This window comes from Mirounga angustirostris, unplaced genomic scaffold (assembly GCF_029215605.1).
Source record: "Mirounga angustirostris isolate CCGP_5_RB_7025 unplaced genomic scaffold, mMirAng1.0.hap1 SCAF_17, whole genome shotgun sequence".
NCBI lineage: Eukaryota > Metazoa > Chordata > Mammalia > Carnivora > Phocidae > Mirounga > Mirounga angustirostris.
Window position 1 is genome coordinate 56,446,711 of NW_026991725.1, and position 16,281 is coordinate 56,462,991.

At 50.0% G+C, this 16,281-nt stretch overlaps 1 protein-coding gene across 6 annotated transcripts in view; it reads left to right on the forward strand.

The window, feature by feature from the left end:
- Positions 1-16,281, forward strand: part of TOM1L2 (target of myb1 like 2 membrane trafficking protein) — a 119,708-nt gene that overhangs the window by 47,842 nt on the left and 55,585 nt on the right. For all 6 annotated transcript variants that reach the window (XM_045889723.3, XM_045889724.3, XM_045889725.3 and 3 more), the window contains exon 2: positions 12,728-12,812. In XM_045889723.3, coding sequence (XP_045745679.1) covers positions 12,728-12,812 — 85 coding nt within the window. The remainder of the gene's footprint in view (positions 1-12,727; positions 12,813-16,281) is intronic.

Below are 16,281 nucleotides of genomic sequence, written 5' to 3' on the forward strand. Positions count from 1 at the left end.
ACACGAAATCAGTCTTTCCCAAAGTCCAGTCCACTTAAGGCATGTGTTAAAAATCATAGTTCAGGGCGCCTGGGTGGCTCAGTTGGTTAAGCAACTGCCTTCGGCTCAGGTCATGATCCTGGAGTCCCTGGATCGAGTCCCACATCGGGCTCCCTGCTCAGCAGGGGGTCTGCTTCTCCCTCTGCCCTCTTCCTTCTTGTGCTCTCTGTCTCTCATTCTCTCTCTCTCAAATAAATAAATAAAATCTTTAATAAAAAAAATCATAGTTCATATATGTCACACCCTTACTGTGTGCTGGGGTCCCCATTTCGTGTTTTATATCATTCACTCCTTTCATCTTCACGACCATCCTATTGAGGAGGAACAAGTGTTTGGCCCATTTCAAGGATGACTAAACTGTAGTTCAGACAGTTCAAGAAATTTGCCCAGGGTCAAATGAGCCAGGACTGACCCCTCGAACATCGACTTCATGACCATGCCCTTGACCAGATGCCGTCCTGTCTCCCTTCTCTACCGAGCAGCTCTGTGACCTGGCCCTGCTTCCTGCCTGCAGTCTCTCTCGGCTCCAGTACAGCCCCCACGCTGTTACCAGAGTGATCTGGGTCAGGTGCAAATATTCTCGTCACTCCTGTTGAAAAGCCCTGTCCGTTGCCTCCCGCAGAAAGCCCAGACTCCTTACAGAAAATGAAAGGGCTCTCCCAGCTGGCCTCCTCTCTCCTGCTTCCCTTCACCACATCCCGGCGTTTCCATCTGGGCCCTGACAGGCCTTCACATATCTGCGTACCTCACTCGCGCTGCCTGCGAGGACCCCTCCTCCTCCTCCAAAGTTCTGCTCTTTCATTTCACCAGGTCCTTTCCGTAGCGTTCACAGGCCCTTCCTCCCCGCTCTCCAGCGTGATTAACTGTTCCTCCATCATCTGTTGCCCATCGGTCTCCTCGCCCCCCTCCCTCCTGTTATAACACTCATCGTATTCTGTACTGGCTGCTTGTTTGCAGGTCTCCTGCCTGGTGACCTCCTTAAGGGCTGGAGCTCCGTCTTGCTTATTTTTCTGGCCCACTGTGGCACAGTGCCTGGCATGGAGAGATCTCTCAGTTGTTTGAATTACACCGGGAAGCCTTTGGATGGCCTTGCATGTCCCCGTTCCCCGAGGACTGGCATGATCAGTGATCAGGAGTAGCTAGAGCAAGGGCTCGGACTGGGGCCGTGCACAGGGACGTTTGCAGGTGCGCCTCTCTGCTCGCAGAGTGGCACGTGAGCAAGGTGAACAGCCCCTTCCGAGGCACTTGGGGGAAGAACAGATCGGCAACGTATCCGCTCTGCTTTAAGGAAGCTCTGACCTGAGCACCAGTGTCCCGGGAATCTTTTATCTTCCCGGTGGACTGGCCCACCTGCCTGGCTGTCAGAGAGAGCAGCTGGTGGGGCTCGCCAGGCGAGGCCGGGCCCACCACCGCACACCCTCCTCCTGGCCTGGGCCTGGCTCCTGCAGAGACCTCTCCTCAGGCCCCGGTTGCCCAGTGCCATCCCAGCCCTAAATCCAAGTCTTCCTCCAGCTCCTCTCTCGCACACTCATTTACTCCACACATAAAATATTCCAGTAAGTACAAAGAAGAGAATACATCAAACCAGTGGCTCTGCTTCTAGAGAACACACCCCAAATGCATTTTAAATCTGTGGATCCCTCTCAAGGGAATTCCAGTTAAAAAAGAACTTGGATCAGCAGCCCTGGGCCTGTGTGGCTAACAAGCTTCTATTTTCTCTGTTGTTTGGCTGGCCTGAAGGACTCCTTTGTTTGGGGAGTGGGAGGATGTGGTGTCCTAATTAGGCCAGGGTGTGGAATTGGGGCTCATACAGAGCTGCCCTTTGGAATTGAGCTCTCCAGACAGGAGAGTAAGTGCGTGATTTTGTGAGTTTGTTGGTCTTTCAAGAAAACAGAAGACTTAAAAGCGGGGAAACCAAAGGCAGTATGGTATTCTGGGTTGGATCAGGGACAAAAAGGGGCGTGAGTGGAGAAACCGGAGAAATCTGAGTCAAGGCTGGAGTTTAGTCCATAGTACTGTGCCAATGGTAATTTTTTAGTTTTGACAAGTGACCAGTGGTTATGTAAGATGTGAACATTAGCAGAAACGAAGAGAAGGGCGTATGGGGACCCTTTGTACGATCTTTGCGACATTTCAGTACGTCTACAATTATGCTGGTATTAAAAGTTTATTAATGAGAAAAGAAGAACAAGGGAGAAGGCCGATCCAGCAGCTATTTTGACCTGACCTTTCATCAGCACTGTTTTTTACACTTCTGCCTGCAGAGTCGGGCGGGGGTCAGCATCCAAGAACTATGGACTCATCTGCTCTTGAGGCCAGGGTCCTCTTTGCCCTGCCATCCTCTGTTTGGGGATGGGTCCGAGCCCAAGGCTGGGTCTACCAAGAAGACGGGAGTCGTGTGGTTTGTGCACTCTGGGGCCACTCACCAAGCTGGCTTCATATTCCTCACCTATTAGAATAGAGGTAACCTGTCAAGAGGAGGAAGGAAGGGTTAAATAAGGTAATGTAAGTGAAGAACCTGGCCCAAACAGAAAGTTGTACTTGGTAGACTTTGGTTTTCATTCTCCCTTCTGCTTCTCCATTTTTATTTTTTATTTTATTTTATTTTTTTAAAGATTTTATTTATTTACTTGACAAGAGAGAGACACAGCGAGAGAGGGAACACAAGCAGGGGGAGAGGGAGAAGCAGGTTTCCTGCTGAGCAGGGAGACCGATGGGGCTCGATCCCAGGACCCTGGGATCATGACCTGAGCCGAAGGCAGATGCTTAACGACTGAGCCACTCAGGTGCCTCTGCTTCTCCATTTAAAAAAAAAATTATTTATTTATATATTTGTTTGTTTATTAATGAAAGAAAGGGACTTGAAGACTTGAGATCAGTCGTTCCATGGTAGCTTTGAGGGCAAGAAGCTGTCGGGAAGCTAGCAGCAGCATCGTGCCCTCTCTCCCCTCCCCCCGAACCCCACTTCCAGAAGTGCAGGAAACGTGGCATCTGTTTTGAGCAATTCATGGGGAATCTTCTTACTAGATGCGCTCTAACACCTCTTGGAGTTTTAACATTCGGACTCCTCAGGAAATTGTGCTGTGGCTCTTTCTTTACTTTGTAGTGGGGCCAGGCTGTTTGGGGGCTTCCTTCTGAAACGGGAGCCCCTTGCGGCTTCTGGGCATGGGGCTCTCCTGGCTCAGAAATGCAGAAATCAGAAAGGCTCTAGATAGTCGCAGGATCCTAGGGCACTGGACCGGCCGGGCATGGCCTGTGGTAGCTACTTACCTGTAGGTGGCAGTGGTGATGCAGGAATGCTGAAGGAAGAGGCGCCAGGGGAGCATTGGCAGAATCTCTTTCATAGGAGCTGTAGTCATAATAAAAGTAACAGCGATTACCATGGCCTGTGGAGGAATGTAACTCTGTATTAGAGGCTCTGTCAAGTGCTTTGTTGTGTGTTGTTCAGTTTAGTCACAACAACTGTGTGAGAAAAGGGCTGCTATTATCATCACATTTTACAGATGACAGAAAGGCTTGGACAGGTCAAATGACTGCCCTGCGGTCACACGGTAATTGGCAGAAGTAGGATTCACCAAAGTATGAGTTCAGACGCCCTGTTCATACTCTCTGCTATGATGTCCTTTCCTCCAGCTTCTGAGTCCAAAGGGAGAACATGGGGACAGCTGGGAACCTAGTTCAACTCTTGCCAGAATGCCCAGTGCCTATCACCCAGGGACCTCAGTCATCATCTTACTTCTAAAACCCAGGGTTTACCGTCGTCATCTTACTTCTAAAAGACCCTCGTCAGCATAAGGTTGGACCCTGCTGAGGAACTGAAGATGTCCTGCCTTCGTGCAGCTTCAGATTTAGATATGGAGCCAAGAATATACTCATTGCTCATTAAGCCAGTAAGATTGGAAGAAACATTTTTTTTAAAGTTTTATTTATTTAAGTCACCTTTACACCCAGCATGGGGCTCCAACTCATGACTCCAAGATCAAAAGTCACATGTTCCTCTGACTGAGCCAGCCAGGTGCCCCTGGAAGAGACTCTTAGAATAACATTAGAATGGTCTTGAAAGCTCAATCCTTGCATAGGTTATGCCTTCGAGTGCTGGAAAGCTTATCACGGGGCATCAGTTGGAGATGGTATGGAAGGAGCCTCTGGAGAGGATATGGGATTGGAGCTAAGCATGGGCAAGTCGGCTGGTGTGAAGGCTTTCCAACCAGGGAAGTCTAACTTGTTTTCCGTGGGGCTGGAAACAGAGATACAAAGCCCCTTGGCTTGCAGAGTCCTCTGGATCCTGATGTGCTTCCTGCTTTCACATGCCCCTCCCCCCAGCAGATAACCTACTTTCCATGCAGTGAGGACTCAGATGGGTCTTCTCTTCAGCTATGTTTGCTTTTAACGGTGTATGATCAGGTTTCGTAAACGTGTTATGTTAGTTAGCCCAAGGAAGCTCGCTTTTACCACTTCTCTTTCACACAGTACTGGAAGTTCTAGCCAGAGCAATTAGGGAGGAAAAAGTAACAAAAGGCATCCAAATGGGATGCCTGGCTGGCTCAGTTGGTTAAGCATCTGACTCTTGATCTCAGCTCAGGTCTTGATCTCACAGTTGTGACTTCAAGCCCCTCACTGGGCTCCATGCTGGGTGTGGAAGGCCTACTTAAACAAAAAAAAGCATCCAAATGGGAAAGGAAAACAATAATATTATCTGTTTGCAGATGACATGACTTAGTGTGTAGAAAACCCTAAAGATTTCATGAAAAAAAAATATTAGAACTGATACAGATTCAGAAGTAGAAGGGTACAAAATCACTCATAAATCAGCTGTTTCTATATAATGAATCTGAAAAGGAAATTAAGAAAATTCAATTTATAATAGCATCAAAAAGAATAAAATCCTTAGGAATCATCAAAGAGGCAAAAGTCTTGTACACTGAAAACTATAAAACATTGCGGAGAGAAATTAAAGAAGACATAAATAAATGGAAAGACATCCCATATTCATGGATAGAAGACTTAATATTTTGAAGTTGACAATACTACCCAAAATGGTCTACAGATTGATTGCGGCCCCATTCAAAATCCACCAAAATTTTTTGCAGAAATAGAAAAATCCATCTTAAAATTCTTTTTTTTTTTTAAAGATTTTATTTATTTATTTGAGACAGAGAGAATGAGAGACAGAGAGCGTGAGAGGGAGGAGGGTCAGAGGGAGAAGCAGACTCCCTGCTGAGCAGGGAGCCCGATGCGGGACTCGATCCCGGGACTCCAGGATCATGACCTGAGCCGAAGGCAGTCGCTTAACCAACTGAGCCACCCAGGCGCCCCCATCCTAAAATTCTTAAAGAATCTCAAGGGACTCCAAATAGTTAAAAAAAACTTTGAAGAGGAAAGGCAGTTGGAGGACTCACACTTCCTGATTTCAAAACTCACTAATCAACAGTGAACAGTGTGGTACTGGCATAAGGACAGACATAGACCAATGGAACAGAATAGAAAGCCCAGAAATTAACCCTCTCACGTATGGTTAGTTGATTTTCAACAAGGGTGCCAAGACCTTTCAGTGGGGAAAGGACAGTCTTTTCAACAGATGCTGCTGGGAAAACTGGATATCCACGCACACAAGAATGAAATTGGACCTTTACCTTATTCCATAGGAAAATTCAAATAGATAAAAGACTTAAACACAGGAGGGGTGCCTGGGTGGCTCAGTCAATTAGGCATCCGAGTCTTGGTGTCTGCTCAGGTCAAGATCTTATGGATTGTGGGATCGAGCCCTGAGTCAGGCTCCGTGCTCAGTGGGGAGTCTGCTTGAAGATTCTGTCCCTCTACCCCTCCTTCCACTGGTGCCCCCTCCCTCTCTCTCCCTCAAATAAATAAATAAAATCTTTTTTTAAAAAAAAGGAAGAAAACAAAGGGAAAAAGTGTCATGATGTTGGATTTAGCAGTGATTTCTTGGCTATCACACCAAAAGCATAGGCAACAAAAGAAAAAAATAGGTAAATTGGACTTAATTAAAATTAGGAACTTTTGTGCATCGAAGGACATTATCAAGAGAGTGAAAAGACAACCTATAGAATGGGAGAAGACATTTACAAAATACACATCTGATAAAGGATTAATATTCAGAATAATGAACTTTTGCAATTAAATAACAAGATGACATGACCTTATATGTGGAAAACCCTAAAGATTTCATGAAAAAAAAAAAAAACACAACAAACCTGTCAGAACCAATAAACAGATTCAGCAAGACTACCTCATTCAAAAATGACTCAAATAAGCATTCATCCAGAGAAGATAAATAGAAGGCAGATAAACATGTAAAGAGATGCTCAACAGCACTAAGTCTTTAGGAAGTGCACATCAGAACCACAGTGAGATATAAAATAACAGGTGTTGGTGAGGACGTGGAGAAGTTGGAACCCTTGTCTGTTGCTGGTGGGAATGTAAGATGCTGCAGCCTCTGTGGAGCGCAGTTTGGTGGTTTTTAAAAAGTTAAATATGGTATTACCATAGGATCCAGTAATTCCACTTCTAGGTATATACCCAAAAGAACAGAAAGAAGGGACTGGGGGCGCCTGGGTGGCTCAGTCTGTTAAGCATCTGCCTTCAGCTCAGGTCATGATCTCAGGGTCCTGGGAATCAAGCCCTGCATTGATCTACCTGCTCACGCAGGAGTCTGCTTCTCCCTCTCCCTCTGCCCCTTTCCCCTGGTCTCTGTCTCTCAAACAAATAAATAAAAGCTTAAAAAAAAAAAAGAAGGGACTCAAACAGATATTTGTACACCCATGTTCCTAGCAGCATTCACAGGAGCCAAAAGGTGGGAACAAGCCATGTGTCCATCCATAGGTGAATAGATAAACAAAATGTGGTATATACATGCGGCAGAATATTATTCAGCCTTAAAAAGGAATGAAATTCTGACACCTGCTACAAGGCGGATGAGGCTTGAGGACATTATTATACTAAGTGGAAAAAGCTGGACACAAAAAAGAAATACTGTATGTTTCCATTTATGTGAGGTTCCTAGAGTCGTCACATTCATGGAGACAGAAAGTACAATGGTTGTTGCCAGGAGCTGGGGGGAGGGGAATGGGCAGTTAGTGTTGAATGGGGACAGAGTTTCAGTTTGGGAAGATGAAAACTTCTGTGGATGGTTGGTGGGTTGCACAGCAATGGTGAAATGTATTTCACGTCACTGAGCTGTACACTTGAAAATGACTCAAATGGGGACGCCTGGGTGGCTCAGTTGGTTAAGCATCTGCCTTTGGCTCAGGTCATGATCCCAGGGTCCTGGGATCGAGTCCTGCATCGAGTCCTGAGTCCAGCTCCTTGCTCAGCAGGGAGTCTGCTTCTCCCTCTGCCTGCCGCTCCCCCTGCTTGTGCACGCACTCTCTCTTTCTCTCTTTCTGGCAAATAAATAGATAAAATTTTTTTTTTTAAATGGCTCAAATGGTGAATTTTATATTATGTACATCTTACCACAATGAAAAAAGTCACCATTGCCAAAAAAGAAAAAGTACACATAGGCCAACAAGCTGTCAGGGTGGGGTGGGGGATGAGGAGGGTGAGGATCAGAGATCATCTGGGCCCGTTAGCTCATATGTCAGGAAACCTAGCGCCCAGGGAAGAAACGGCCATAAGGAGTCCCAAGAGCTCAGAAGCAACAGTGGCCGAGCCAGGACCAGAACCAGGGTCACTTGATTCCCTGTCCTGTGGGCCAGGAGCTTCATGAGGGTGGGGACAGGACTGTCTGGCCTTCCACTGTGTCCCCAGGGTCCGGCACTTCATAGCTCTGCGGTCCACTTGTGTCAGCTGGATGACCGTGTTGGCGCTCCTTCTCCCGTGTTCTCAGCCCTGGCTGCACGTGGAGGTACCTGGGGATCTGTTAGAGCATATTGGTACCTGGCCTTGTGCCCTAGAGGTTCTGATCAGAAGGTAGGGGGTGGGACCAAGGCAGGAATACTTTTTTTTTTTTAAGATTATTTATTTATTTATTTGATAGAGAGAGATACAGCGAGAGAGGGAACACAAGCAGGGGGAGTGGGAGAGGGAGAAGCAGGCTTCCCGCCGAGCAGGGAGCCCGATGCGGGGCTTGATCCCAGGACTCTGGGATCATGACCTGAGCCGAACAAGACAGACGCTTAACGACTGAGCCACCCAGGCACCCAAGGCAGAAATACTTTTAAAAAGCTTCCTGGTGAGGGGCTGCTGGGTTGGCGCAGTCGGTTAAGCATCCGATTCTAGGTTTCAGGTCAGGTGATGGTCTCAGGGTCATGAGATCGAGCCCCGATCAAGCTCTGCGCTCAGTGCGGAGTCGGCTTGGGTTTCTCTCTCCCGCTCCCTCTGCCCCGCCCCCCCGCCCCACTGCCTCTCAAATAAATAAATCTTAAAAAAAAAAAATCTTCCTGGTGATTCTAACCTGCAGCCAAGTTTGGGAAGCACTCTTCTACGTCATGCCTTCCCTTGGTGCTCTCTAGCTGGGGAATGAGAGACAGAGGCTTAGTAGCTTCCTCTGGGACTTCACCCTGTCACTGGCTGGTTCTCTCTGGCTTATCTTGTCAACCTTTGTGTTCTGCTTAAAGAAGCATGCTGTTGTCTGTCACAATGTGTGTGCGGGGGGCCATCAATTTCCTCCCCGCTCCTTGGCACCAGGGCACAGGTATCAAAGCCACCCAGAGTGCTGTGCTTGTCCTCTGTCACAGCTCAGCCTGGCCTGTATCTTAACTGACTTCCTATCTGCCTCTCCCATTAGACTGACCTCTTAAGGTAGGGTCTTAATCATCTCCCTCTCCATCCGCAAGGGCAGTGCATGGTCCATCCCAGGCTCTGCCAGTCTCGAGTAAAGGGCATGGGGACCATGGGACTCTACTGTGAGCTGCCTCACAGTAGTCTACAGGCTGGCCAGACATACTTTGTCTACCTGTTATCTTCCTTTGAGGAGGGGTGAAAGAGGAGCGGGGACAGCTGTCAGAGAAAAGGACATCCCTGTTTTATAGGGATGAGTATTTGGAATCCGTTCTCTTGTCTCTCCAGTGGAAGGAGAGTAGCTGCAATTAACATTCACAAAGCATGTTAGGAATTTGAAGCAATAGACAATAATGGCTCTGTGTAGAATGTCAGGATTGATTTTTCTTTCCACCTGACTGGTATATGCCAACCTGCCTCGCTAGCGTGTAGTAATCCAGAAGGCTCATCTCCTCTTTTTTTTTTTTTTTAAGATTTTATTTATTTATTCATAAGAGACAGAGAGAGAGAGAGGCAGAGGGAGAAGCAGGCTCCCTGCTAAGCAGGGAGCCTGATGCGGGACTCGATCCCAGGACCCTGGGATCATGACCTGAGCTGAAGGCAGACGCTCAACCATCTGAGCCACCCAGGCGCCCGGCTCATCTCCTCTTATTGGTGCATATTATCCCATGAGCTTCCTGCCCACCCAAACCCCCTTCTCTCCTTCCCCTACACCTGGCATGAAGCAACCCTGTGCTGTTCCTTTCTGCCACTGCCTCTGGGCGCCTACCCACACCCTTGATTGTTGGGGAGGGAGAGCATTTGGCTGTTTTTTCTCCATTCTCACCAAAAGGATGTTGCTGAATGCAAAATGCTAAAGCCAGCCCTCTTTTACCTTCTGGTGCTGGCGGCTCTGAAGTCACTATATTTAACATCAAAGTGTAGACAGTCGCAAGCAAGAAACCATGCCCCTGGATTGTGAGGCTCCTCCCAGCAGGACTGCCTGGGATTTCAGGCTGTAGGGGTAGGGGTGGGGGCACCGAGAAACAAGCCTGAGAGCGTGCTTCTTGCTGGCAAGGTCCAGGCAGGCTTCAGGGCACCCCCAGCCTCCACCAGGCGGGAGGCAGCCTTTTCTGAATGGGGAAAATGCCATGGCAACAGCATTAAGCTAGCATACTGTCTTGTACGGAAGGTTTAATGGGAGCTGTGTCTGCCCTGCTGATCCTAGTCCAGCCCAGTCGAGCCCAGCCCTGTCCAGTCTTGCCCCCCTGCCCTGCTCAGCCCAGTTCAGCCCTGCCCTGCCCAGTCCAACCCAGCCCTGCCCAGCTCTGCTCTGCCCAGTCCTGCCCTGCTCAGCCCAGTCCAGCCCAGTCCAGCCCAGCCCTGTTCAGTCCTGCCCTGCCCTGCCCAGCCCTGCCCTGCTCAGCCCAGTCCAGCCCAGCCCTGTCCAGTCCTGCCCTGCCCAGCCCTGCCCTGCTCATCCCAGTCCAGCTCTGTCCTGCCTTGCTCAGCCCTGCCCTGCCCAACCCTGTCCTGCTCAGCCCCTGGCCATTAGCATTTCACCAGAGAACTCCCGAAAGGTCAGCTTTTGCAGCCAGGGTCACTGGCGTTTTGATCTTTATCCGTCCCGAGGGCTGGCTGGTGGGAATGACTTGCCCCATTGCTCCCTGGAGCATTGTGTTTCTGCTGTTGCACCAGGATTTATCTTAGGTTTTGACGATTTACGTGACAAAAGAAATGAGATTGAATTTTGCTTCCTCTGGAGTGAGGGAGCCCGCATTGAGTGGCCACAGTTCCAGGGGCAATCAGATACAACTTTGTTCCCATTGCTGGGAATTCTTTTATGAGGAGAGAAAAATCAACTGATTTGAGCTCCTTTGTCAGCCTGACTTTCCTCATCTGTTTCAGCCGAGCCAAATACCCACTGTTGTATTTATGTGGCATTTCCAGCAAAATTAAAAGAAAGCAGCATTCTTTTTGGGTTGATTCTTTATAATCAAAACGAGTATATATCTTTTAGCTTGGAAACTCAGAATCCCAGTAATTGAATAGAATGCGCTACCCGGAGGATAAGTTATCATGCCTTTGAACCCCTTCCTGGTATTATTAGAGGAAGGGAGCGGGTGAATATAAGGTTAATGGATTCTGCTGCTAAACCGAACTTGGAAATGAGGTTTCATTGATTTAATATTTCCTCCATTAAGCCTCCCAAGACAGTGTCCCTATGGCCCTACCAAAGTGCAGTCACAGACTTTCTTCCTTGTGAGAGTCTGGGCCGCAGCAGGTGCTGTGACAGGGACAGATTACCAGCTCCGAAGGCTCTTGGGCCACTGGCCTCTCCCTGGGCTGGAGAGTGGAGGGGTGGAAAGCCCGCCGCCCGCCGCCCACAGGCCGAGTGGCTTTATCTTGAGGATGCACTCTGCGTTTGTGGCCACAGACACTCCCCTGCTGTGTGGGGCCTTTTGGGGAGTCACCTCTTCTGGGAGTGGACACCTTGAAGGGGAGACAGCTGAGTGTGTCAGGGAGCGTGGTGGGCTGGAGGCGCGAGCCGTTTCACCCACACGCTTACCCTCTCCACACCCTGGCTGAAGCCCGGTGCCAAGGGAGCACGCCGCTGGGCCCGTTCCAGAGGCTTCCTCCTGCCTGTCTCCTGAGCCTTCCTATGGCCTCTGCCCTTAGTCTTTGCTTCTCTAGGCGAAGCTGACTGGTGCTTGGAGGCATCCATCCTGGGGGCCTACCCCCGCCCTTCCCACCATGGCTCTTGTCCCCACCCCCGAAGTGGCTCTCCTGACGTGGCCCCTCTTTTCCACACGCATGCCGTGCATGGGGCAGGGCACAGTCTCTGACACGGGTTCTCATCCCTGCCTCTCCCTCTCCGCACACACCTCCCTCTTCCTTACAAGGCACTCACCAAACACTACCTCTGTCCCTGCCAGCCTGGCACCCTCGTGGACTTTGGTGATGGGCTCCTCCAATCTCCCAGTGCCCTGCCCAGTCTGCTGTGTGCCTGGCATTCGCCTGACGCAGGTCCTCCTCATTTGTGGGGGGGTTTGCTTGTTCCAGTGGGTCTAGGGTCTTTGGGTGCTATGGTTGAGGAACAAAGAGGGCGGAAAAGTTGGGGATATGCCTTTTTTTGGCAAAAAGTAAAGCAGCGAGGCTTTTAAATGCAGACCGAAGCTGTCGCACAAATGTTTTGAGCAACAGCTATATTTTTGGAGTGTGTTGTCACTGCCTGTAAGTACAGGCTTTGTTTGGATGTGTGAGTTCTGGGATGTTATGTAAAGAACAAGGACACTTCCAGCATGTACGGAGGTCATCTGTTTTATTATTTGAGCACTGGTGCAAGTCTGGGTTGTATGAACAAAATGGTGGTGATGTTCTCCCTCTCATGGAGTACACAGTTGGGATGGGGCAGGGTTAGAATTGGTCTGAGCTACAACCTCAGATCCGAGGTCCAGCTTGGTTAGCAGGTGGGCTGGTGCCATGCAATGTCTGGGCTTTAGAGATGGGCAGACCTGACATTGAGTGCATGTCAGCCCCAATCCCGTGATGAGATCCTGGCCAAGTACCCAACCTTTTCGAGCCTGTTTCCTTCCTTCTAAATGCGGGAAGGAATAATACCTACCTTAAGGGGGGCTGTGGGTTTTTTAAATTTAATTTTTGAACATTGTAATTGTGTTACAACACATATCATGTAAAGATTGTCATCTTAACCATGTTTTAAGTGTTAAGCACCTTCTCGCTGTCATGTAGCCAATCTCTAGAACTTTCCATCTTGCAAAACTCAGGCCCAGATCCCCCCCCCCCCGTCCCAGATGTTCCCTGGTGAAACAGTACCCCCAGAACCGCTCTGTTGGCTCAGCCCATCTGCTTGGGAGGAGAACGTGGTGGTTCTGGGCCCTTCCTGTTTCCTGCCAGGGCCCCCTTATTCTGGGGGAAATGTAAATCCGTCTTCTCTCTGACTTTACAGAAAAGGCAACAGATGGCTCCCTCCAGAGCGAGGACTGGACGTTGAACATGGAGATCTGCGACATTATCAATGAGACAGAAGAAGGGTATGTGTGCCCGCCCCCGCTGCCCGCTATCTTCCATGAAGCTCGTCAGCTCCTGGGGGGTCACTCAGAGCCTGTCAGGGCTTAAGGGTGGGGTGTTTTACTTTGTGTTTTGTTTCCAGTCTGTTTGCTTTGGCATTTAATAAACAGATACACTTCATTATCTTTCCTCTTGCTGCTCGCCCCCCCCCCCCCAGCCCCACCATCAGTGACGCCCTCTTTTAATGACCTGCTTTGAATCACCGTGACAATGAAGTCTCTTGGTTACGTGGTCCCCCGTGGTCATCACCTCCTCCTGCCCTCCTCCCTGGCTGTATTCTCCTTCACCAACATGAGGCTGTCTCTGTCCTGCTTTGCTGGACTGGAGCCGCAAGAGGGAGAGGGACCACAGTGTCCATAGAGGGAGAGGTCCGCATGAGGCACAGAGCAGTGGGTGTGTCTGGCAGGGCCTCCCCCCCCCCCCCCCCATCCCTGCCCTGCCAGGTCGGTTCTTCTAGCTGTTCACTGTGTATCCTCTTCGGCATTCCAGCTACGTTCTGTTTACGCTTCTCCCAGATTGGTGTGTCTTCGGCCCTCTGTCCACACCACAAAGAACGGTATTTACTGTAGCTACGCCCTCTCCAGCCATCCCTGAGGGGGACAGACCCAGGGGGACAGGTCGGACTCTGGCAGCCCTGGGCTTGCAGCTTGGCGCTGCTCCTGCTCTCAGTGAACAGGTATTTACTGAGTGGCTACCTCATGCAGGGCCCTAGTGTGAGTGCCCAGGGCATGGCAGGGAGCAGGACAGATGCCCTGGAAGCCATTACATGTTACGTTACATGGTCACATTACATGGTTAGCTGGTGACAAGTCTGGAGTGAAATGAAGCGAGGGATGGGCGCCTGGGTGGCTCAGTCATTAAGCATCTGCCTTCGGCTCAGGTCATGATCCCAGGGTCCTGGGATTGAGTCCCACATCGGGCTCCCTGCTCGGCAGGAAGCCTGCTTCTCCCTCTCCCACTCCCCCTGCCTGTGTTTCTGCTCTCGCTATCTCTCGCCCTGTCAAATAAATAAATAAAATCTTAAAAAAAAAAGAAAAAGAAATGAAGTGAGGGAGGGTGAAGGCTGGGACTTAGCATTTTTTTTTAAGGTTTTATTTGTTATTTATTTATTTATTCATTCATTCATTCATTCAAAGAGTGTGCACACTCAAGCACAGGTGGGGGCTGAGGCAGAGGGAGAGGGAGAAAGAATCCCAAGCAGAACTTGTGCTGAGCATGGAGCCTGACTCAGGACTTGTCCCATCTCACATCCTGAGATCATGACCTGAGCCGAAGTCAAGAGTCAGCCGCTTAACCGACTGAGTCACCCAGGCGCCCCTGGGAGTCAGCAATTTTAAGTGGAGGAATCAAGGAAAGCCTCACTTGAGAAGGTGACATTGAAGAGCGACTTGAAGGAGATGAGGGGGTGATGTATGAGGATGACAGCAGGGAAGAACCTTCCAAGCAGAGGGAGCAGCAAGCACAGCAGTCCTGGGACAGAGGGCGTGATAGTATGTTTGAGGAATAGCAAGAGGCTCGTGGGGCTAGCATGGAGAGAGCAAGGAGGGGTCAGACATGTGCCCATCCAAACAGTACAGGGATTTGAGCAGAGAGGGACCTGGTCTAACGCTCATTTTTATTTATTTATTTACTTATTTATTTAAATATTTGTTTTATTTATTTGATGGAAAGAGACACAGTGAGAGAGGGAACACAAACAAGGTGAGTGGGAGAGGGAGAAGCAGGCTTCCTGCGGAGCCGGGAGCCCGATGGGGGCTTGATCCCAGGACCCTGGGACCATGACCTGAGCCGAAGGCAGACGCTTAACGACTGAGCCACCCAGGAGCCCCTATTTATTTATTTATTTATTTGTTTGTTTATTTATTTATTTATTTATTTATTTGAGAGAGAGAGCAAGCATGAGCGGGGCTGGGGGGCAGCAAAGGGAGAGGGAGAAGCAGACTCCCTGCTGTGCGGGGAGCCTGATGCAGGGCTGGATCCCAGGACTCCGGAATCACGACCCAAGCCAGAGGCAGACACCCAACCAACTGAGCCACCCAGGTGCCCCAAGTCTAACGCTCATTTTAAAGAGATCACTCTGGCTACCATGATCAGAATGGCCTGGCTGGGGGTGGGAAGGGCAGAGGGCAGAAAGAGGGAAGCGAGTTAGGAGGTGTGGGATGATGGCAGTTTTGACACGGATGACAGTAGAGGAGGAGGGAGAAATGCTCAGCTTCAGAATATATTTAGAAGGTGGAGCCAGTGGGGTGTGCAGAGGTGGATGTGGGCATGAGAGAAGAGAGAGGAAGACTCTAGTGTTTAGGGCTGAGCCACCACAGGGAGGGAGCAGGCTGAGGAGCAGAGATCAAAAGGTCAGCTAAAATCCTACCGCTCTGAGCTGCCTGCTAGGCCCCCAGGTGCGATGCTCCCCGTCCTGGCGGGCATGGCTACGGAGCTGGGGGCAGGGGCCTGCGGTAGAGGTGTAAGTTTGGGCATCTTGGGTCAAAGATGGCATATTGCTGCCTCTAAATATAGGTGGTCAGCTTGGTGCCCAGCATACATCTGGGTCACAGAGTTGTTGGGGGCTGTGCATTTCTGATGCCAGAGTCACGGGCTCCCTTCTTTCTCATGTCCCCCTCTCATGCCCTCCTTTCTCTGGTTGTCCAGCCACATTGGATCCCACAGATGGAGGTGCAACCGGTTCCAGGATGCCAAGGCTAGTGCTCCCCAGATACTCTTGAGGGGCTCATCTGGCGGGCCCTGGCGGGCTGTGGCCGAGGCACGTGCACATTGCAGCAGGCACAGGGTGCAGGCTTTGGGCTGGGCCTCAGTGGGGCAGGAAGAGAAGGCGGAGTATAGATAAGAGCATGAAAGGGCAGTGTGTTGGGGCCACAAACAGTCTGGGCGAGCAGGGAGAGTGGGGAGGTGTGAGAGCCGGGCTGCCTCCTTCCAGAGTCTAGGAGGTGGGTCACCTTCCTTTCCCAACACTCAGTTCGCCTTCCTCCTGAAGTGGCCCACTCTCAGTCCTGCAGTTCTGAGTGAGAGCACCTCAGGGATGCGTGGCGATTTTTTGTCTCAGCCTCCACAGTGAGGTGATTGTCAAATCTCTTCCTAAGCGGGAGAAAAGCTCTGAAGTTCAGCTAACGTTCGGGCACCCTTTCAGCTCCTTCCTGCTTCAGGGCTTCGGTCCCCATGTTCCTTCTGTTTCCGTCTCACTTCTCCCTTTCACCAATCAGTTCTGTCTTTTACTGGAGCTTAGTTTGAAGTGCATTTCCCTCTCTTCCTGATCTGGACAAGTCCCCCCATACGTGATTTCACAGTACCCTATATGAAACCAGGCCCATCACAGTGTAAATGTCCATGTCTGCGTGATGTTCGTTAGAGTGGCTGTCTCCCCTGCAGGCCCCCCTTGACCATGCGCTCCATGAGGGCAGAATTCTGTTCCACGTGCCA